This window comes from Pteropus alecto, unplaced genomic scaffold (genome assembly GCF_000325575.1).
Source record: "Pteropus alecto unplaced genomic scaffold, ASM32557v1 scaffold11, whole genome shotgun sequence".
NCBI lineage: Eukaryota > Metazoa > Chordata > Mammalia > Chiroptera > Pteropodidae > Pteropus > Pteropus alecto.
The window spans coordinates 9180782-9203942 of NW_006431956.1; the positions used below are offsets into that span (position 1 = coordinate 9180782).

Here is a 23161-nt window from a genome sequence, read left to right on the forward strand (position 1 = left end):
AATTTGTCCAATCTCTTAATGTTGGACATTTTCGTGGTTAACAATGTTTTGAATGTTTTGATATGATAAACAATGTCACCATGAATAGGTTTGTTCACATTCTTAAAAAATGTCTTTAGGATAAACTCCAAAAAGTAGAATTAAGGGGTTCAAAGGTGTTCACATTTTAAAAGCTTTTGTTACACACTTGCAAATATCCCCTTTAGGAAGACTATATTAATGTACACTTCAGAAGCTTGAGTGTACGATTCGCCACATTCTCCATTCTTTCTTTGTCTAAATGGCAAAAAATGCATTTAAATGCTACTCTAATTTGCATTTTTCACTTTTAGAAAAAGTACTTAATATTTAATTGATTTTTGTATTTTTTGTATACCACGATACTTCCTGTTATTGACATGTTGTAAATACTTGTTTACGTGCTACTTTTGGTAATATTATAATTTGGATATAATTTACATAATTTCAGTTCACGTGCAAGATGCTCTAGGTTTGTCCCAAGTGGGACGCAAAATCTAGTAGATGCTCCTTAAAATTTATTTCTACATGATATAGAGGAAAATTTTTAATGTGTTAAATACACTTAGAAAATTACTGAAGATACATTTTAATTGCCTGGGAATCGCTAATCAATTTCTAGCTCCATCTTTTTCAGTTTTGCTTTTTTTGCTCGGTTTAGAGGGACATTCTTGGGCTGTGAAACTTATTTTCCAGTCAGCACAACTGCTTAGTGACTGCACAGTTAGTCAGCACTAACCAACGCCCAACTAGGTAGGAGTGCTTTCGACAGAGTCTGAAGCTGAGCGTTCAGGGACTTTCGGGAAGGTGCCAGCGTTACCTCAGCCCTCTCGGAGGGAGCCGCGCTCCCTGACACTCCCCTCTGTAGGGATTCGAGCCAATCGCTCAGCTCACATGACTCCATCCAAGCAAGTTACTTGTGGCCCCAAACAGTAAATGAAACGCATGGTCTTTTTACTTAAATGCCCCCATATGAAGGCGTTTCCATTCCCTTTCCATATGGACTTCAAAATTAAGACAGCCAACGTAAGGGTACAAGGGAGTCTTGCTCATCCCAAACGCGACCCTTTTTCTTTCTCCTCAGTCTCTGATTCACTCCTGGGGTCCTAGTCGGCTTCGGTGCGCCTGGAGGACCCCGTCCTCCGGAGACTGCTGGCCAAAGCAAATGCAGAAGACACAGTCATTACTGCCACTCTCCGGTATGACTAATCAAAAGATGAGTCGGACAGAGGGGGCCCTTTGGTTGGACCTATTTTGGCGGGTCAAGTTCTGGGCAGATTCTGGTCAGGCAGAGCCGAGGTCGCCCAGATTCCCGACAGGCTCCACGCAGGGGGGCCTTTTCGACTTCTTCGCTGTTGCCGCCGCCGTCGCAGCGGCTGCCGCGGTTGCAGGGGGTCTGCGAGACCAGGGGCTGTTGCTTACCCTGGAGAGTCTGTGTCTGTTGCTGTTTTTGCCCGAAGAGTCTTCTTTCTTTCGTCGCATCCTGAATCCCGTGGTGTTGAGGGGGAGTCCCTGCGGACACCTCGGCACGCAGTGGAGATGCCTCTCTTTGCCACCAATCCCTTCGATCAAGATGTTGGTAAGTGCTCTTGCCGCTCGCTGCCCACCCGCCTCCGGACTGCAAGCACGCTCTGCTCACTTTCTGCGTTCGTTCTGGACCCCCAGGCCAGGGCCAAGCTATTCCCCTTTCCTTAGGCTCCTTCCTTGAGAATTTGGAGGAGGTTGCGGGCTTGGCGCATCCTCTGAGAGAAATGGGACTCGGAGAGCCTGCGAAATGGGCCTTGAGCTGGGTTTGGAAAAAAACTGCTTAAAGGGTTACTGTAGAGAGCCTCGGAGGAACAGCTGGTGGAGCATCTGGTGCTGGGACAGTGCGTCTGGAAGAACCGAGCAGAGGACTGAGGAGTATCTGAGCTAGGGTTCAATTATAAGCCCTATCATAAGCGTTTCCGGGGACAGAGGTCCAGAACAAATGTTAAGCATCTGGAACTAGAAGTATGTTTTAGGTTAGGTTCTTTTAAAAGGATTTGAGGACCTTTTTTTGTAACCGTAATGGGAGGAGAGAGCTGTTCTTTAAGGGTAGACGTTCAAAAATGTTGGGAGAGATGAAAATGGAATTCTTGGCAACAACTGAAACCGAATTGAGGACCTGAGCCACTACTAGGCTGCCTTCTTTAGGTCTCTGTACTTTCCGAAGTGTGGACGCGGACCTTGAATCTGAAAATGCTAGTTTGAAATGCTTCTTTTTTTTTGGTTTTCTGAATCATTTGTATTAGGTACTAATCAAACCAATTCAACAGGTTAGCTTTTGTTTATCTTTTTCTGGCCTAAGGGTAATAATTACAAGAGTTTGAGTTTCCGAGGAGAGAATTTAGGAGTAATTTGAATGCAGTTAGGAAGGAAGGAACTACCTTGGTACACAGGTGTGGAATGAAAAGCCAAATACCAGGTCCAAATCCCTCTAGGCAGGATTTACTAATTACTATAGTAATGAAATAAAAGCACAGTCTTAAATGGGGTTGCTTTGTATATTTTAATTGGGTGAGGTGGGTATTGGATTTTGCATTTTTTGTTTTTTTAAACTCTTCTTTACAGCATATCCCTGAAACTCGGAGGTTTGGGTTAAGACTAGAAAAGAGTTTGCCACTTCTTCGCTGAGTAAAACCATGGGCATGTTATTTACACTCTTTGCGTCCCTGTATCCTCATCTTTGAAGAGTGGAAAACACATTTTGTACGTGGTTAAATTAAATAATATGTGTAGAGAGCCTATTCCAGTGCCTTTATATATAGTAGGCACCTACTCAATGGTAGCTTTTTTGTGTTCAAGTTTAAATGACTGTCCTGAATACTAACAGTGGATGGAACTTTAGAGTCACCAAAAATACTTAAAAATTATCAGAAAATTGCATTTAACTTAATAAGCACTTAGCACACACTATTTACAGGACACTGCTCAATGATGTAAATGATAAGAGTTACAAATAAGACATGATTGCTGCTCTCAAGCAATTTTACAACTTATTACATTAATTTCTAGGGCAAATGCTTAAAATAACACAATTTCTTAATACCTGCTTCTTCTGTTTCCATGACTACATATAATCTAGCTTCTAACTACCCAATCGCTTTTATATCCTACTGACTTTTTGAACGCACATTTCCATTGGATTCAGATCAATTTTTTGATGTCAAAACCTTTCTCAGTACCCACAACACCCAGTTTAAAGCAGGCTCCTTCCTGCCTTTATGCTTTTGCTTCTATTTCTTCTACCTTTCTACATGTCCTCATGATTAAAGACCAACTCAGAATCCAACTTGTAATACCTGAATCATTTCCTGATTATTCTAGCCTAAGGTTTTTCTATAACAACACTATTGACAGTTTGGACTAGATAAATGTATTTGTTGTGGGGGTGGGGAGGGGGTCTATCCTGTGCAATGTAAGGCGTTTAGCTGCATCCCTGACATCTACGCACTAGATACCAGTGGTACCCCTAACCCCCAGTCATAATGTAAAAGGTTTCCAGATGTTGCTAAATGTCCTCTGGGGCACAAAATAGCTCCCAGTTGAGAACCACTGCTCTAGCTCACCCTAATCTCCACTTTTTTCAAAATTCCTGCAGTACCTTTTGTCTTTACCAAATTATTTAGCATTAAAGATAGTTATAATCTGTGCTTTGCTTCTTATTTTACTGGTTGCTACATAGTAGGTGCTTTATAAATATTTGTTAAATTGAAAATGTGTCAGTTGAGCCTGCTAGATAGTAAGTTTTTTGAGTGTAGGTACATTGTTTTGCTCCAGAAAAGTTTACTTTTTGAAGTTAGTCAGGTTTTGGTATTTGGGTCAATGCTCTCCTTATGATCCATGTGTCACAATATCATGAAAGATTATCTAAGAAGACCCCTCAGAGACTCCCAGTAAATAATTCGTGGCAGAGTCCGGTAGACTCCCATGTTAATTTTTAAAATTAATGTAGCATGTAGAATATAGTATGTAGAATACATTTAACAATATTTCTTCTTTCTTTGTCCATCAGTATGTCAGTGATATTAAAATACTCCCACTAACTCATTGGATATAATTATCACTTAACATTATTATACATTTGTACTTCAAAATTATCTTCAACCTTATTCATAAGCTGAAACGGTGAATCAGAAATTCATGAACTGATTTATGTAATATAACATTTCATCTGAGGAAGCAAAATACTGGCAATAACTTTTCTCTTTAAGAAATACCTAAACACGTTATTAGAATGTGAGCTCCATGAGGACAGGGATTTTTGTTTGGCTTTTCCCCAGCATGTAGAGCAGTGTCTGGCACTAATAAACATTCAGTAAGTATTTATTGAATAAATGAATCTCATTTTGGATGTTATATTTCTTTCTGAGTTCTGCTCTTGAATTATAAAGAGAACTCATTCCATCAAGCTTTTATTTCAAAGTCCCTAGTGACTTCCATCTTGCCAAATACATCAGTCAATTCCTAGTCCATTTCTTTGTTGATCTCTTAGCATTCCTCTTTGATATACTTTATTCACTTGGTTTCCAGTTCACCAAACTTTCTGACATTCTGCTTAGCTCTTTTTTAGTTTTGTTTCTTTGTTTTTGCTTCTTTTTGTGACTTCTAAATGTTGAACTGAGCCTGGATCTAGAACTTCTTTGAGATTTTTTTTTCCTTGGAGTCTTAGGAGGCAATATAACTTAGTGTTAAGAATTCAGACTCTGAAGCTACGCTTCCTAGATTCATTTTCCAGGTTTGCTGCTTACCAGCATTGTGACTTTGGTCTAGTTGCTTAGATACTCTGTGCCTCAGTTTCCTTATCTTTAATATGGAATATAGAAATAATAATAGTTCTTGGTTTCTCTCCCCAAAATTTCACATTCTTTTATCATTACCTGTTTCAGTAGATGGCACCATTGGTATTCCTGTCATTCATCTCTAATGTTTAGGAGTCATCATTGATTCTTCTTCACACTCCACACCTATTCAATCAGCAAGATCTTTTGGCTCTACTTTAAAAATACATCCAGAATCTCATCACTTCTCCTTACCTCCCTTTACCATAGATTGTGGCAAGAGCCTTCTAGTAGGTTCTTTGCTACCACTCTTGCCCCCCCTATAATCAGTTCTCATCTACAAAGGTGAGTGATCTTTGAAAAATGTCAGATAATGTCACTTACCTGCTTAGCACCCTCTAGTAACTTCCCATCTCACATACAGGGAAATGCAAATTCTTTGTTGTGATGCACAGTCTTGCCCCTTTCTGTGTCTCTGATTTGATTATGATCTCCAAACACTCTCTCATTCTAAGCCTCTTCAGTTTGAACACTCCGAGTTCATTCCTCCCTCTGTATTTATATTGTGCTGTTATCTTTGCCTGGGATATTCTCTCTTCAGGTGTTTGAAGGTCTTGCTGTCCATCACATCATTCAGTACTGTTCACATCAGTTTCTAAGAGAGTCTTAACCTAATTACTTTCAGTAGAAAAAGTCCATCTTTACCTTCTCACTGTTTCCTTTTTTCATTTTGTTTTTCTTTGTACTATTCAGCTACCTGACATTGATTGATTGATGTGACTCTTCTGTGGAATATAAACTCCAAAGGAGAACTTTTCATTTCCATCCCTAGTACCTTGGGGATAGTGCCTGGTACATTGTATGCACTCAATAAGTATTTATCAAATAATGAATTATTGATATTGTTCTAGATCTCCAGGCTTGTATTTCTATTTGGTATTCTGTTATCACCTAAAAGTCAATCTATCAAAAAACAGAACTCATTTTTCCCAATCTGGTTCTTCTTTGTTTTAATTTTATAATGTTGTAGTTATCTTGATGTGAAACCCAAGAGGCATTTTTGAATCATTACCCTGTCTCTGCTAAATCATCAAGTCTTTGTTTTTATAATAGTACATTTGCATTCCTGGTCAGTTATTCTGAACTAGTTTTGATCCTTAAGACTTGGACATGTTTTTTTGTTTGTTTGTTTTGCTTAGTCCAGTCAGTATCGTAAACCACAGCAAGATTAATCTTCGTAAATGTTAATGTCTCATTATTCTCCTGCAATATGGGGTGATGGAAAGACTTTGAGCTTTGAGTTAAAATTTCAGCTGCAGCATTTGCTGTTAAGTAAGTGGGCAAAATATGGAGTTGGGCAATTATAGAACACCTGTGAGTTCACTTTCCACCTTTGTAAACAGAGATAAAAATATTTACCTCATCGAGTTGCTATGAAGAATACTTATAAAAACACATGACATTCTGATTCTTTACTGGAGTTGAATATGCTTCAGATATCTTAAATTTAGCATGTTCAAAATCATATTCAAACTTTTCTTCTCTAGTATTCTTTTCCTCTGTTTTGATGACTAGTTCCTCATTTACTTAGTCACATACATATGTCCGGAACTCGGGGGTCATTCTTGACTTCTGTTGTTGTAATTGTCTACATTCTAAATAGCAAATATGTACTGTCTTCTGTGTGCTAGGCACACTGAATATGCCCTCAAGGATTCTGGTGTTACTGTATTCTGTATGCTTTATCTTCCTTATTTTTCTTGAATTTGTTCATCTATCCCTCCATTCATGCCTTCCCTCCTTTCTATTCTTGCCCCTGCTAGGGCGGGTTAAGATCACTGCTCTCTTAGATTAGTACAGCAGCCTCTAACTGTCCCTGCCTCCAGTCTGTCCCCAGTCATTTTCCAGGTGGCTGATAATGATATTTCTAAAATGTAAATGTAATCATATGGCTCCTTCGATTATAATATTTCAGTGAATCTACAGCTTTCACAGAAATTTTAACTTTTAGCATTTGGCTTGTTTTTACCTTGTCAGTCTCACCTCCACTACTTTCCTCAAGGCATATTTCACTCCTTGTTGGTTTTATGCTACTGCTTTTTCAGGTGTGGATTCTCTGGTGTGACATCCCCTTCTCTCATTAGTCATTGTTAGGGTTGTTTTAAGAAGCTGTTGTATGTAAAGTACTTAGAACACTGCATACATTTTAGCTCCTCTTATAAAAAAACATTAGAAATAGTTGCGTTGCCTTTGGAGACTTCAGATTCTAAGGGGTGGAATCAGTTACTATCAAAACACACTCAGGAGAGAAATGTGAAAATTCAGAGTACAGCTATGTTAAAGGTCAGCTGTTTACTGGGTTGAGAAATTGTACTCATTCTTTCTTCTGTTCCTATTTTACCTTTCCTGTAAGCTATTCTTTTCTGTTGCTTTTAGGTTTTCATTTCTTTTTGTGCTCTTCTCTGAGATGCTTCCATGCTGTTCCTCCGACATCTACTTCCCTTTCTGGTTATAGAACCTTAGATTGCTTTTTTTTTTTTTTTTTTGTAGTAGATAGAATTTCCAGTGGTCGGGAGGGATAGGGAATTAGATGAAACATTTTGAAAAGCTGATTCCCATAATCTTAAAAAGCAGGTAATTTAAGACTTGCTTTTCTCCATTGGTCATTTTTGATGATCATCTCCAAGCTGATGGATTTACAGTCATTTTCCTGTGGCCAGAACATGATGGGTAATCATCCTTCAGCATTTCTCACCTTCCCAAATCTCTGACAGTCATAAATTTTGAGAAAAATCAAAAGAAGCTGCTTATCAAAAGAAAAAGTTCTCCAATATATCGAGACTATTAAATTCAAATGAAGCTGTGTGTGTTAGTTTCTGGATATTGCTAGGCAAATGTATTAGTATAAGGATAATCTGAGGGTAAAATGAGATAATGAAGAAGCTTTGAATTCTTTAGAAGCAAGTCTGTATTATTTTTGTTGTGACTTTCCCTTTGCCCACAAACCCGATTTTTGTCTTACTTATTTATTTAGAATAAATTTTATTTTATTTTTTTAAATTACTTTTTTAATTGAAGAAATGATTTAAATGTTTTGCTTTAGAAAATAGTTTTGACTTCATTTGCTGGTCATGAAACCATGTAGAATTGCTACTGGTAGTTAATATTCTTCTGGTTTAAAAAAATATTTGTTTTATAACTGAGAAGAATTGTGCTACTGCTGTTGATCTTGAGCACCATCAGTAAATAATGTGAACAGTTTTAGAGTTCTGAAATAGGTTGCATTTCTGATCTGTATATGTATGTTTGAGTCTGATACTGATTCTGTTAATGTATTGGAAAATAACAAGGTAGTTCATGAGTGTCCAGCATAATATCTGCTAATGACTATATCATTCCTGGGTGTGACTTAGTTCAGGAACTGTAAGATGGTCTTTAAATAAGATAATAGGCAATTTATATTTGATCAGACACAAGCCTGCCATTTCTTTTAACTGTTGACTTTTTAATGTTGAGTTTTAATAAGCATAGCTATTACATTTTTAAATAAGGTTTTAAGATTTAAATGTGTTCTTTTAAAAAAAACACAGCTTTTAAAAAAGGCTGCTTGACTACCAGTCAGTAGGATGATAAATTAATTATTTAAATATACTATCAGATCAAAGCAATAACTTGCTTTCCTTTTCTAAGAAGTAAATGTTAAACTGGAGGATATCGTTCAGGATGACTCAGTCTTCTTGGGCTTCAGAGGAGTTGGGGTCCATGATGTAGGGCTATGTGACTCCTCACAGCAATTCCACTTGGATTTGCTTTGCATACTGTTTTTTTTTTTTTCTTTTTAAGATAAGATTTTCCATTAAAAGAGGGTATTGAATAATAAAGAATTTGACTGGTCTTTGCCCCTGTTTCCTAGGAGGGAGCCTCTAAATCCTTGAAATTTCCGTAGTGATAGGAGCATCTTTCTAATTCACGGTGGGCTCCTGGGACTGTACCTCAGTTTAAGTATACCCAGCATGGGGGCTGGCCATTCCCGAAAGAATGGCCCTTTTATTAGATGGTTGGGGCTTTGAGTCATGGTATCAGCTCCTCCAGGAAGTAGGAAAGGGACTGGAGATTTAGTTTCAGGAGATGGTCAATCATCCAATCAATCATAAACCTTGTAAGGAAATTCCAGTAAAAACTCTGGACACTGAAGCTCAGGTGAGCGTCTTGGTTGGTGATCCACATTGATGTGCCAGGTGGGTGATGCTTCCTGAGGGCACAGAAGTTTCAAGTTTCGGACCCTTCCAGACCTAGCCCTTTGCATCTCTTCATTGGCTGGTTTGGATTTATATCTTTTCTAATAAGACTAATTAAATGTGCTTTTCTGAATACTCTGAGTTGTTACAGTGGGATGGCATACCTGATGGAGGGGAAACCTGAGGAGATAGTGGGAACCCCTGAATTTGTAGCCACTTGGTCACAAGTGCGTGTGGCTTTGGAACCCCAGAGCTTGTTTTTGGTGTCTGAAGTGAGGGAGACTTGTGGAGTTTTGTGCTCTCAACTATGAAGTCTGCATTAACTCTGGGTAGTTAGCATCAGAATTACATTGAAGAGAGTTTCTTCAATAAAAAGTGAAAATTGAAAGCCATTGAATTACTTGCATCTAAAAGTCTGTGTGTTTCTATGACTTTTATAGATTCATGTTGCAGTTGTGTTATTAGTTTTAGTATTTATTGAGAACAGAGGCTGAGAGCATAGATAGTGAAAGAATTACCCAAAGTAGAAATTGTTATTATTTTCAAGGGACTTACAATATAATATGGAAGTTTGCACAGCAACAGGTAAATTTGACTGTTATCTTCTTGACATACCCCTAGCCAGAACAAAATTAAACGTTACTTCAACAATTGCTTTCTAAGTGGCCCATTTAGCTTTCAGAGTAGAGCTAGTTTTCTCCTTTTCCCTATTCCAAATCATTTTTACATATTGGTGTAGATTTACTTTTTCTAAAAGCCTGGTTCTGAGCAGATTTTTTCTTTGTTCAAAGCTCTTTCTTGGCTCTCTGATGTTTCTTGAATTAATACAAACACCTCAACTGGTATTTTATGTCTTAGAGTTGTTCCAACCTTTCAAAAGTAGTCTTTATTTCAGCCAACCAAGATTCTTCATTATACTTCTTTTCAGTTTTCTTAACTTTACCGTATTCACTTAAATAGAAACAAAGAGTTTATTCGTAATCCTGTTCTCTTCTGTCTTAGTTTCTAAATATATCAAGAAACCTTTCAGGATATTCTTTTTCTCTCCTCGCAGGTCTTTGCCTTTTTTCTCTCAAGTTGCTTCAGGCTTTTCTTTTCTTTTCTTTTTTATTTTTTTCTGTGAATTTCTGTTTTATATTTAGATCTCTTTCTGCTGGTTTCATTTTCTTTTTTAGAGTGTAAGTTACCTCAGATTGGGCCTGGCATAGACTAGAAACTTAATTCCATTTTCTTGCACTTATGTCCAGATTTTATAACTTCTTGCAAATAAGTCACCTTACCAAGATCTCAAATGTTTTGGACATTTGTATTAATTCTTACATAAGAAATTCATCTGTGTAAATAGGTACCCTGTCTAGCACTACCCATTGACTATCACCCTCTGCCATCTTAATACATGCTTATTCTAGTTCTTCAGTGACAGGGACTAACTGGTAGGTATTGCTATATCCCTTGAGGCTGTGATATGGATCAGGTATTATAAACCTGCAAAAAATCTGTAAGAGTCATATGTTGTCTATTTTGCTTTTAAGCTGGATATGGCCTGCCTCCAGCTCTCAGCAGTAGGTCAGAATGGGGACATGAACGTTCTCTGTTGAACCAGGCAGAAGGGCACTGAGGGAGGGAGGGGAGCAGGAGTTTTCCATCACATCACGAGACCAGCCACTACAGATGCGACTCTTGGTATGGGTCAGACCTCTGGCCCCCAAGCCATTTCAGTTTAAAGAAAGGAGAATGTTAGTGAACATCTTTGTGATGTTATCTTTCAACATGCCTGTTCTTTGAATTACAGTGCTCCATTCAAGACAAGTTAACTTCTACTTCTGTATAGCTTTTGTTTCAGATTTCTTTTTGAAGTATTTTCCTTCTTCATAGGCTCTTGTTTTTTCTAAGTTGCTTTCTTCTTCTTTTATTTTTTTCCCCTCTGTATTTGTTTTGTGTTTTCCTTTATCTTCCATGTTAGATTTTCTCAGATAGCTGATAGTCCTTGGTTGTTTGCTCATAATTATTACTAGAGAAATAAATAGCACATTAGAAGCTCTGATCATGTGGTTAGCCTTATTGACTTTGGACTTCATTATAGGTTGATCTGGTGTGCCATTTACTGTGGAACCTCTCTTCATCTCTTCCTATCAACTCTTTACTATTTTTAAGTATTTCCTCTTGGGCTGATCTGGAGTTCCCAGAGAAGAGTCTTGTAATCTCTCTGAGGTAAAGGTATGAGTGAGGGTAAGGGGTGGAATAGGATGATTTCTAGGAAGTCAAGTCTTTGGAGGAGGGACCCCAAGACAACCCCCCATTCTAGGGTTCAAGAACTCAGCACATAATCATACAGCTATGATTTATCATAGTGAAAGAGTGCAATCAGCAAAGTGAAAAGGCACATGGAGTGAAGTCCAGGGAAATCAGACACAAGCTTCCAAAGGGTTCTCTTTCGGCAGAGTCACACAGGACATGCTGAATTTCCCCAGCAGTGAGTTGTGATGACATGTGAAATGTTGTCATCCAGGGACATTCACTGCAGACTTAGTGTTGGGGGTTTTTATTGGGACCTGATGACTACAGGCATTCTCTGCCTGGCATGTACCCAAACTCCAGACTCTCAGAAAGAGAGCAGATATTTAACATAAATCATGTTGTTTGTACAACCAGTTAAGACATAGTGAGCCACTCTTCTCAGTTCTGAGAATGGTGGGAACCCTCCCAGAATCTGAATTCCCATACACCAGCTGCAAGCAGGCCTTTTAAAGGATACTAGTCAGGCCTGTATGTTAACTCTTTTCTGCATAGCAGGTATCAGCATTCATGGAGTTGCTTAATTCTTTTATTAATTTTTAAAATTGAACTTTATATTCTAGAGCAGTTTTAGATTCGCAGGAAAATTGAGCAGAAGTTGCGGAGATTTTCCATATACCTCTTGCCCCCACACATGCGTGCGGCCTCCCCCGCTGTCGGCATCCTGCACCAGAGAGGTACATTTGTTACAATCCATGAACCTACCTACACCCATCATCACCACCCAAAGTCCATAGCTTGCACTGTATGTTCACTCTTGGTGTTATAGATTCTAAGGGTTTTGAGCAATGCATAATGACATGTATCCAACATTAAAATATACAGAATAGTTTCACTGTCTTACAGATCCTCTGTGCTTTACCTCTTCAACTCACTCTCCCCTAAACCCCTAGCAGCCAATGATCCTTTTACTGTCTACATAGTTTTGCCTTTTCTAGAATGTCATATAGTTAGCAACATGCGCTATGTAACCTTTTTCAGATCGGCTTCTTTGATTTAATAGTATGCATTTAAAGTTTGTCCATGTCTTTTTATGGCTTGATAGCTCATATCTTTTTAGCACTGAATAATATTTCATTGTCCTGATGTTACAACAGTTTACCCATTTACCTACTGAAGAACATCTTAGTTGCTCCCAAGTTTTGGCAATTATGAATAAAGTTGCTGTAAACATCCATATGCAGTCTTTTGTATGGCCATGTTTTCAACTCCTTTGAGTAAATTCCAAAAAAGCATGATTGCTGGATTGTATGCTCAGAGTATGTTTAGTTTTGTAACTGTCAAACGGTCTTCCAAAGTGTCTGTACTGTTTTACATTCTCACCAGTCATGAATGAAAGTTTCTGTTCCTCAGCACATCCTTACCAGCATGTGCTGCTGTCAGTGTTCTGGATTTTGGCCATTCTAATTAATAGGTGTGTAATGATATCTTATTGTTTTAATTTGTAATTCCCTAATGACATATGACATAGAGCATCTTTTCATATATTTATTTGCTATCTGAAGATCTTTTTTGATGAGTTGCCTGTGTAAGTCTTTTGCCCATTTTTTAATTGGGTTTTCTTATTATTGAGTTTTTAGAGTCCTTGTATTTTTTGGATAACAGTCCTTTATCAGATATGTGTTTTGGGAATATTTTTTCTTAATCTGTGGCTTACTATCTCATTTACAGAGTCTTTCAGATAACAGAAGTTTTTAATGAATTCCATATTATCAGTTATTTTTTTCATTGATCATGTCTTTGTGTTATGTTTAAAAAGTCATTGCCATACCCAGGTCATCTAGATTTTATCCTGTGTTATCTTCTAGTTTTATAGATTGTGTTTTACATTTAGATTTGTGATTCATTTCACGTTAGTTTTTGTGATGATTGTAAGAGCCGCGTCCAGATTCATGTTTTGCATGCGGATGTCCAGTTGTTTCAGCACCATTTGTTGAAGATTGTCTTTGCTCCATTGTCTTGCTTTTGCTCAGTTGACTATGTTTGTGTGGGTCTATTCTGTTCTACCGATCTGTTTGTTCTCTCACCAATATCAGACTCTCTTGATTACTGTAGCTTTATGGTAAGCCTTGAAGCCTTGTCAGTCCTCCAATTTATTCTCCTTCAACATTGTGTTGACTACTCTGGGTGTTTTGACTTTCTATAAACTTTAGAGTCCATTTGTTGGTATCCACAAAATAACTTGCTGAGATTTTGACTGATATTGCATTGAATTTATAGATCAAGTTGGGAAGAACTGACATCTTGACAGTATTGCGTCCTATATCCTTGAACATGGAATTTCTCTCCATTTATTTAGTTCTTTGATTTCTTTCATCATCAGAGTTTTGTAGTTTTCCTTATATGTTTTGTTAGATGTGTACTTAAATATTTAATTTTTTGGGTGCTCATGTAATGCTAAATGGTATTGTTTTTTTAAAAAATTTTATTTATTTAAATTGGTTTCAAGTATACAGTACATTGGTTTGACATCCATATAGTTCTTAAAACAGTCCCCCCAATTGCTCCCTCCCTCTCCTGGCCCTCCATCTAGCCATCATATTAATGCTAACTGCATTGTGTTTTTAATTTAAAATTCCACTTGTTCATTGCTAGTATATAGGAAAACAGTTGACTTTTGAAAAGATTGAATGTATTTGAAAGGTAACATAAATTTAAGGTGTATAACATGTTAATTTAATACATTTACATGTTATAACATGATTGCCATTGTAACATATTTAGCATCTCACATTACATAATTATTTTTTTTAGTAGTTAGAATAATTAACTTGTAGTCTCAGCAAATTTGGCGATTATACTCCAGTATTGTTCTGTATTCATTATACTGTGCCTGAGATCTTTATGTCTTATTTACTACTCATTTCAAGTTTGTACACTTAACATCTATCTTATCCCCCAGTAATTGACTTTTGTGCATTAACCTTGAGTCCTGCAACCTTGCTATAATATAATCACTCATTAGTTCCAGTTGTGTTTGTGGTTTTTTTTTTTGGATAATTCTTTTGGATTGTCTTCATAGATGATTGTTATCTGTGAATAAAGACAGTTTTATTTCTTCCTTCTTTATATATATCCCTTTTATATCCCCTTCTTGCCTTTTTGCATTAGCTAGGACTTCCCCCATGATGGCAGAAAGGTGCAGTGAGAGGGGACATCCTTGCCCTGTTTCTGATCTTAGTGGTGAATCTCCCTCCTAGTTTCTCACTTTTAAATATATCAGCTATTTATATATATAAATAGAGTCTATATAAATAGATTCTTTATGTAAATAGATTCTTCGTAGATGTTCTTTATTTCGTTAAGGAAGTTCCCTTTTATTCCTTGTTTGCTGCGTTTTTAGTTTCCTTGCTGTCATTCATTTCACTTACACACAAGCATACATACACACATCTCTATATTTTCCTTTCTCTCTGAAGAACTTTTAACATCTATTGCAAGGTCAGTCTGCTGGCAACAGATTTCCTCAATGTGTCTTTGTTTGAGAAAGTATTTCTCATTTCCTTTTGAAGAATGATTTCACAGGGTACATAATCCTAGGTTGGTGGTTATTTGCCCTCAACACTAGCTGTTGCTCCATTCGCGTCTTGTATGAATGCTTTCTGAGACATCAGATGTAATTCTTATGTTGATTCCTACATAGGTAATGTGTTTTTTTCTACTGGCTTTTTCTGTTTTTTTCTTTATTTTTGATATTCTGCAGTTTGAATATGATATGCCTAGGTGTCGTTTTTTTTGACATTCATTCTGCTTGGTGTTCCCAGAGCTTCCAAGGCCCATGGTTTGGTGTCTGATATTAATTTGGGAAGATTCTCAGTCATTATTGTTTCAAAAATTTCTTGTTTCTTTGTCTCTTTATTCTTCTGTGGTATTTCAGTTATGTCTCTCTTGCTCCTTTTGTAGTTTCCCACAGTTTTTGGATAATCTGTTCCAATTTTTTTTTCAGTCATTTTTTTGCTTTGCTTTTCAGTTTTGGAAATTTCTGTTGATATATCCCCAAGCTAAGAGATTCTTTTCTCAGGCATGTCCAGTCTACTGTAGAGCCCATCATATGGCATCTTTATTTTACATTATTTTTGATCTCTTGGTATTTCTTTTTGATTGTTTTATAGAATATCCATTTCCGTTTACATTGCCCATTTGTTCTTGCATATTGTCTTATTTTTCCATTAGCACTCTTAGCATATTAATCATAGTTTAAAAAATTCCTGGCCTGATAATTCCATCATCCGTGCCATGTCTGGGTCTGGTTCTTATGCTTGCTCTTCAGACTTTTTTTTTTTTCTTGTAGTGTGCCTTGCTGAAAGCTAGACACAATGTACTAGATAGAAGGAACCACCATCCTTTAGTGGTCTGATGGTAAGGTGTCAGTGGAGGCGAAGCGTTCTGAAGTCCTGTGATCAGGTCTCAATCTTGTAGTGAGCCTCTGCCACTGGAGTGTGAATTTCCCATGCGCTTATCAGTCTTCTCTGCCTGCCTCTCTCAGGTGGAACAGGTGACGAGAGTGGGCTAGGGTTGGGTAGTTCCCTTACCTAGCAGGGTTAATCTCTAGTAAAACCCTAGTTTCCCTTGAGAGCAGGCCTTATTAAGAAGAGAATGCTCTGGTGTCTTTCAAAATGATTACTGTTCCCCTTCCCCTGCAGGAATAATAAGGAAACTTTTCTCCTGTAAGACTCACACAAGTGCGGGGGCTCCCCTGTGAATGGGCCCCTCTGGAGTTTTAATTTATACATACTTAGCCTCCAGCAACTTGTCATTACAGTTTAAATTTTCATATCCTGGTACTGATATCTGGTGAGGTTTCTGCTCATGGGTTTCTACTCTGTTAAATTGTGATTCTGTTTACCTACCTGCCTTTGTTTTTAAATTTGGGGGGCAGTGGTTTGCCCTGTGACCTCACTTCTGGGGAATCTCAGAAGAGTTGTTGATTTTTCACTTTTTCAGTGTTTCACTTGTGAGAGTGGAGCAATGACTTCTAAACTCCTTACGTGCTAGAGTGGAACCCAGCAGTTATTCCTTAGTTTTGATGCTTATGTCTCAACTATGTCTGGTGTCTCCTTTCTAGAAAATCTTTACCTCCAGAAAACAAACCTTCACTCATTTGGGGAATAGATGGTTGCTAGAGCTCTTGAATAAGGAAAGCAAAGTGGGGACCGACCTGCACTTCAAACAGCATTAACCCATTCCTCCTAACTTTAAGTCTTCTTTATCCTTCACTCGCACTTGCAGACTTCCTTTTGCTACCAGTACTTGAATTTTCTGAGAATACAGTGATGCAAAACAGGCTGCTTCGTATGCTTTTTTCTTACTGCCAATATATGATTCACTTTTCTTAGGTTTTCTGAGTAGGTTACCTTATATCAGTATTGTTATGTAGCTTTTAGCTATTGTTGATGTTTGTTATTGCTTCTTATGTTTTCCCTCTATTGATATCTTTAATTCGTCAGGTTTTTATTTAAGGGAAATATTCAGGTAAATCTTGGTTTTCTTTCATTCAGTTTCCTCTTCTCAGAAACCAAAGTCAACAAAACTAGATAATTAGTAAATTTAATCACCTGAAACATTTTGTGGAGGTCTATGTCTAGTCATCTTTTAGTCACTGGCAAATAAAGCTAAGAATTATTTGATAATAGAAATATTTCTTATTTTTGTTTTTCTGTATGCAGAAAGGGAGTAGACTTGTATATATATATATCTTTTTAAATAAAAATCAATGGCTTATTTTTTATACTAAGTACGAGCAACTGAAGTGCGAATGGAGAAAATAGTGATAAATAATAAAGGTGCCCCTCCCCCCTTTAAAATTGATTTGAACATCTCATTAAACAGACTGCTGGCAGTTATTCTGACTTGTTGATATTTGATTATGCTACAGTTTGATAATTTGAGTCTGATTATTTACCTCTTAAAGATTTGTAAAGATAATGTTTCTGTAATTTATTTTTATAATATACAGAGAAAGCAACCAGTGAGATGAATACTGCTGAGGATTGGGGCCTCATCTTGGATATTTGTGATAAAGTTGGTCAGTCTCGTACTGGGTAAGTGTTGCAAAGTTTCAAAGGATTTTTATTTATTCTTCCATTTTATTAATATGAATAAAATAGGTAAGAAGGTAGAGCATATTAAAATTATAATTTGTTTTAAAAGAAAATGTTTTTCGTAGAAAGATTTGAAAAATCATCCTAATTAAGTTACTTCTTATAACCAATTAGGGTAGCATACTGGTAAAAATGTTACTACTTTTCTTAATTACTCTTTTTCCCCTGAAATGTAATTTTTTCCACTGATTTTTAAACTCATAAGTGATTTTTCAGTTATGAAGATTCATGGTTATTTGGGAGTTCTTTTCTTCTTCATCACATCTGCAACATTCTACCCAATTGATCAGTGACTATTGAAAGAGAGTTTAAGGAGGTGGAATCTTAAACTTTTGGGCTTTTGGGTAATACAGAGCTTTCTAAACAGTGCAGAGAGTGGATTAACTGGTGTAGGGACTAATGATTTCCTTAATTCCTAGGCTAAAAACATCCAGATATTAATAGCCTGCCTCATTTACCCCTTTGTGCCATACAAATATTGTCTTATTTATGTACTTTGATGTGAAAAATGTTAAGGAGCCCTGCTGCATTATACTTGATTGGCTTTTCTTCCTTCCCTTTGCAATATAGACAGTTCCTTAAGCTTTTTTTTTTTTTATTTATTTTTTCGATCTATTTTTTTCCCCTAATACTTTTTTCTTTTCTAGTAGTTTTTCTTTTGAAATTTTACAACTTCCAGGTATCTTTATGTGGGTGACATGTATTTTCAGCTCTGATTTTTCTTATCCTTTTGTAGTCTTGTGGCCCAAGCTTTGTTTTTGGATATCACACTATATAAGCCTTAATCTTACCATCTATAAACATGAACTCATTTATCTTTTTGCTTTAAACCTACTTTCCCTCTTTTGTTTCCTATTTCTGTTAATGAAAAAATTATTCTTTCATTTGCACTTAAAACCTCAGAGACACCTCTGCTACATTTGTTATCAAATTCTGTCAGTCTGCCTCCATAATCTCTCAGGTGTTATAAAGTCTCCTTAGTTAAATTCTTGAACATGGGCACACCAGACTGGAGCATTTTGTCTTCAGGGCCTTTCTACCTCTTCATTTTAGCCCTTAAGGCTCCTGTATTCTCTCAGTCAGGTTCCCAAAAATGTGGCCTCATCCATTCCCTTTGTCATCTTTATATTTTAGTTTACTAAGTCTTGTTCTTTCTGACCTTTTCGAGTACTTAATTGAAATTTGGTAACTACCGGGTGCTATATATCTATTCCTTTTTCTGTTTCTTTTGCCTCTCCCTCTGCCCCTAACTTGAGACATGCCTTACCATACCTAGACTAGTGAGTTAACCTACTGGCATTTCTTTCTATTTTCATCTCATATCCAGTTGCCATATAAAAACTGACCATGTTATTCTCCTTCCTTCTGTACTAAGTTGTCTAACCAGGCCTCTGAATCACTTATTTCCCATTTACTTCTCTCATATGTACTGTTCTTTTCAACTCAAGCATTTGAGGCATCAGTGCTTTTCTACCTCAATTTAGTGCTTTTGGTCATTCTATTCCTTCAATGTGAAGTATTTTCTTCTTGCATTTCCTATCTCTGTGTCTCATATCCTTCCAGTTCCAGTATAGATATTTCTTCCACAAAGCCTTTACTGAAAATCATTTTATGATCCTCTGAATCCTTCAAGCACTATATCAAAACTATTCTATTTGTTTTTCTTTATAATAGTAATTTATATCTATGTAATAGACTTAGATTTGTAGAATGTAAGGTCCATGAATTTTTGTTGTATAGGGGAAGGAAGCTAATAACTTAGTGGTTGAGAGTATGGACTCTGGAGTGAAACTGCCTGGGTTCAAGTCCTAGCTATTACCACTTTGCTACTTACATTGGATAAGTAACTTAATTTCGTAGTTTGCTACTTAAGGATAAAAATCATTTCTTCTTCATAGGGGGCTTGTTGTGAGTATAAGATCTATCTATCTATCTATCTATCTATCTATCTATCTATCTATCTAAATATACATATATGTTATATATACACACTCAAAGTGTTTATTATAATAGGTGGCAAACGGTTAAATGGGTGCACCTCTGCTTCTTTTTGATTAAAATCATATTGTGACAGTCTGTTGAGGACTGGCTATCAGTCTTGCTAGATAAAACTTTTCAGTTGCAAAGCCCCTGCTCTTTTTTTTTTTTTTACTTTATTGGTTTTCTTATCTTTGGTATGCTTCATTTTGTAGATACTTTCTATAAATTAGTTAGTTGCTTGATGTGAAAAGACAAACTCCCTTTCATTACTAGAAATATTCCCTATTTTTCTAGTTAAAAAATAAATTTGTAATCCACATGAAATACTGTATGATATTTATTGAAAATGAAGAGGTCAACTTGTTTTTCTTCATGTTAATATTATTATACTATAAACATTTGTTTGTTATTCTTTTCCTTATTCTTGTGATGATAACTTTTAAGATATACTCTCAGCAACTTTCAAATATAAAGTATTGTAACAGTAGTCACCATGCTACACATTACATTCTCAGGACTTATTTATCTTATAACTGGAAGTTGTACCTTTTGACCACATACAACCATTTTGCCCCCTCAGATGCCTCTGGCAACTGCCAATCTGTGTTGGTTTTCTTACACTTCACTTATCTGTGAGACCATACCATAGTTGTCTTCGTTGATTAATTTCACTTAGCATTAATACCCTCAAGGTCCATCCATGTTGTCCTCATATATTTAAGATGTACTCATTTGTAGCTTTAAAGAACTATTTTTCAGTGTCTGTTTTTTTAATCCAGTATCAATAGGTTTAGATACATGATCATTTTTAATTGAAATTTATTTTTAGACAACATGCTCTCTCTCAGTATATTCCTTAATATTTCAGCTATCCTTTGGGGATTTTAATTGATATTACACTAAATCTATAAATTTACTAAGGAATGATTTTCAACTTTGATAATTTAAATAATAGGGAGTAGTTTTATTTGTCTAATTAATCAGTAAAAATCTATAATTTTATAAAAACATACAAATATATTTAAGAGGGCCGATTTTGAGATGATAAAGGGAACTTTGAGAAAAACACTTCTCTTTCAGTGACATTTTTTTTTTTAGCAAAGTGATTTGTAACCAGCAATATATTGTAGAATTATTTAGTGCTTAAATAAAACAATTTATATTAATTTAAGTCTTTCCTAAGAAAATAATTTTTAAAAATTCTTTACTCTTCTTTTTTTTTGTAAGAGTCATCTGTTTTAGAGTTCTTGTAGTTTGGAAAATATCCTCAAGTTTTAAGGGGGAAAAAAGAGCCATGATTGTGAAATTTTGTTTAGTCAGAACTGTGACCCAGAAACATGGCTCCCAGTGGTTTTGAAAATCCTTCCTTAATTGTTCCTCTTTTAAGGATTTGAAAATCCTTCCTTAATTGTTCCTCTTTTAAAAAATCTTATTGTTCTGTTCTTTAAACCACATGTATGTGTGTGTGTTTGTTGATTAAAGAAATACTTATGCTTATATAAAACTGTACTTTTTTGTTTTAAAAATAGATATACACAGGGCTCAAAAATTAAAACAATTTAAAAAGGTGAACATTGACAAATCTAACTCCTATCCCTGTTTCTCTCCCCCATCCTCTATAGGTAACTGCTTTTGTATCTTTTGTATTTTTACATTGTTTCTTTATACAAATGTGAATATATTTCCCCTATTCATAGATAATATGCATATTGTAAACACTAGTCTACATTTATAATTAATTAATTCTTTAATATATTCTGTCAGCCTTAGAAATGTATTTATTTTAATGTCCACTAGTATTACAATTTTTACAATAGTTGTAAAAATTGACAAATTTAGAAATAATTTTCCATTTTAGCATCAGTTTTGATTAGTAGCATGTAGACTATTTAACATACTTTACTAATTATTAATTAAAATTAATAATTTTAAATAATTATATCAATTTCAGGAAACCTAGTATATATAACTTCTATTTGTTTCATATAGATTTTTTTTTTTTTAAGCCTGACATGTTTGAATATGCTGGACTTAAAACTTTAAAAACATTCTGAAAATTTTTTCTGACTTCCTGAGATATTCACATGATTTTTAGTGTGCAGTTCCAGTGTATGAGTAAGTACTAAAAAATGCCTAGCCGGTGAAGTCATATGATGGACTGAAAAGTCTATTTGTTTAGAATCAAGAGAACTTTCAGAATGAGTAGCAATTTTCTTTAGCATGTCTCCACATAATAAATTGCTTTTGTCTATTAGTTTTGATTGATTTGTTCCTATTCTCATATATAAAAAATGTGAGCGTAGATACTGATTATCTACCGAACAAGTTAAAATTAAAGTTATATGACAGTCATATTAATTCGTGGTATTACATCTTAACTTTCTACATAGCATTAGACAAAGATATAGTTGACTGAAGATGGCAAATGTGATATAACTTTTTTCTTTACTTGGCTAAGGAATCTGTTTAGATAGTAAATCTTTGATTTATTCAAACAGAATTAGAACGATAAAATCATAGTCATTATTAATATTTTATGAAAAATATAAATATAAGCTTTGAAAAGAGTTTGTGAAAAGTGTTTTTTATTGGCCCTCTTATTGTTCTGTCCTGGACCTGAGCTGTGACTATTTCTGATATTCAACCGGAGCTTGATAGAATACTGTATTCCTGATTTTTAAGGGAAAAGTCATCTCTGACCTAGACATCTTCCAATTTGAAGGGCAGCATCAGTGAGAGAAAGTTTTCTTGCTATATACATTTTATTATAATCATGTCCTCGATTTACAGGCCTTAATTTTCAGTCTCTTAAGTGCTCTTTAAAAAATAATAGTCAGCATTTATTGAGTGCTTATTATTTGCCAGGTCTTGTTTAAATGCCTTATAAACTTTTTTTTAATCATCACAGCAACTCTAGACACTGTAAATTCTCCTAGTTCACAAACGAGAATCTGATTCATATTTGGGATTCTTTAATGTAATTTAAATTAGAGGAAGAGTTTCCCCAGGAGTAAAATTATAAAGCCTGATCTTGGTTTCCATGTCTCTTTCACTTAACATCACAGAATTACCATAGTTGGTTTCATTCTCTTTTGCATCAGTCACTTTTTCCTTTTATTTGACACACACTTAGTACTGGCTGGGCATCATGCTTTTCATATACAGTGGTGAATAAAGCAGGCACAGCCTTTGCCATCAATCAACGGTGGTAACAGTCTACTAGTGGAAGATGGAAATAAACAAGTAAACAGATAATGGTCTAAGAATATAGCGAACCAAGTGCTTTAGTGGAGAATAGAAGGGAACACCTACTTAAATTTTTCAGAGAAGAACCGGTGTGAGGGGATAACCTTATGCTATGATTTTAAAGTTGAGAAGAAGCAGAGCTGAAAGCAGAGGTCCTAGGCAGAGGGAATAGCATCTACATGAATGCTGCAAGGTAGAGAACACTGGGTGCTTTCTAAGAATTTGCAAGATACAGAGTAGCTGGAGCAGAGGTGAGTTGCCCTAAATGAGCACGGGGTTGGGTATGAGAGTGACTTAGAAAAATGCAAGGTAATAGTTGGAATGGCTGAGATTGAGATTATAGAGAGTTTTCAGTTGTTGGTCATGACATGGTCTAGAATGTGACCATGACAGTTAATAAGGTAGACTAGAAGTCAAAAAGCTAAGATAGGGGAAGTATCACTTACATTGTTATTAACATCTCTAAGAATTAAGACGAGAG

At 35.9% G+C, this 23161-nt stretch overlaps 1 protein-coding gene across 1 annotated transcript in view; it reads left to right on the forward strand.

The window, feature by feature from the left end:
• The first annotated feature begins 1354 nt into the window (after positions 1 to 1354).
• Positions 1355 to 23161, forward strand: part of STAM (signal transducing adaptor molecule) — a 53686-nt gene continuing 31879 nt past the window's right edge. The window contains exons 1-2 of the mRNA XM_006906989.3: positions 1355 to 1597; positions 17310 to 17394. Of these exons, the coding sequence (XP_006907051.1) occupies positions 1558 to 1597; positions 17310 to 17394 (125 nt within the window). The 5' untranslated portion in view covers positions 1355 to 1557. The remainder of the gene's footprint in view (positions 1598 to 17309; positions 17395 to 23161) is intronic.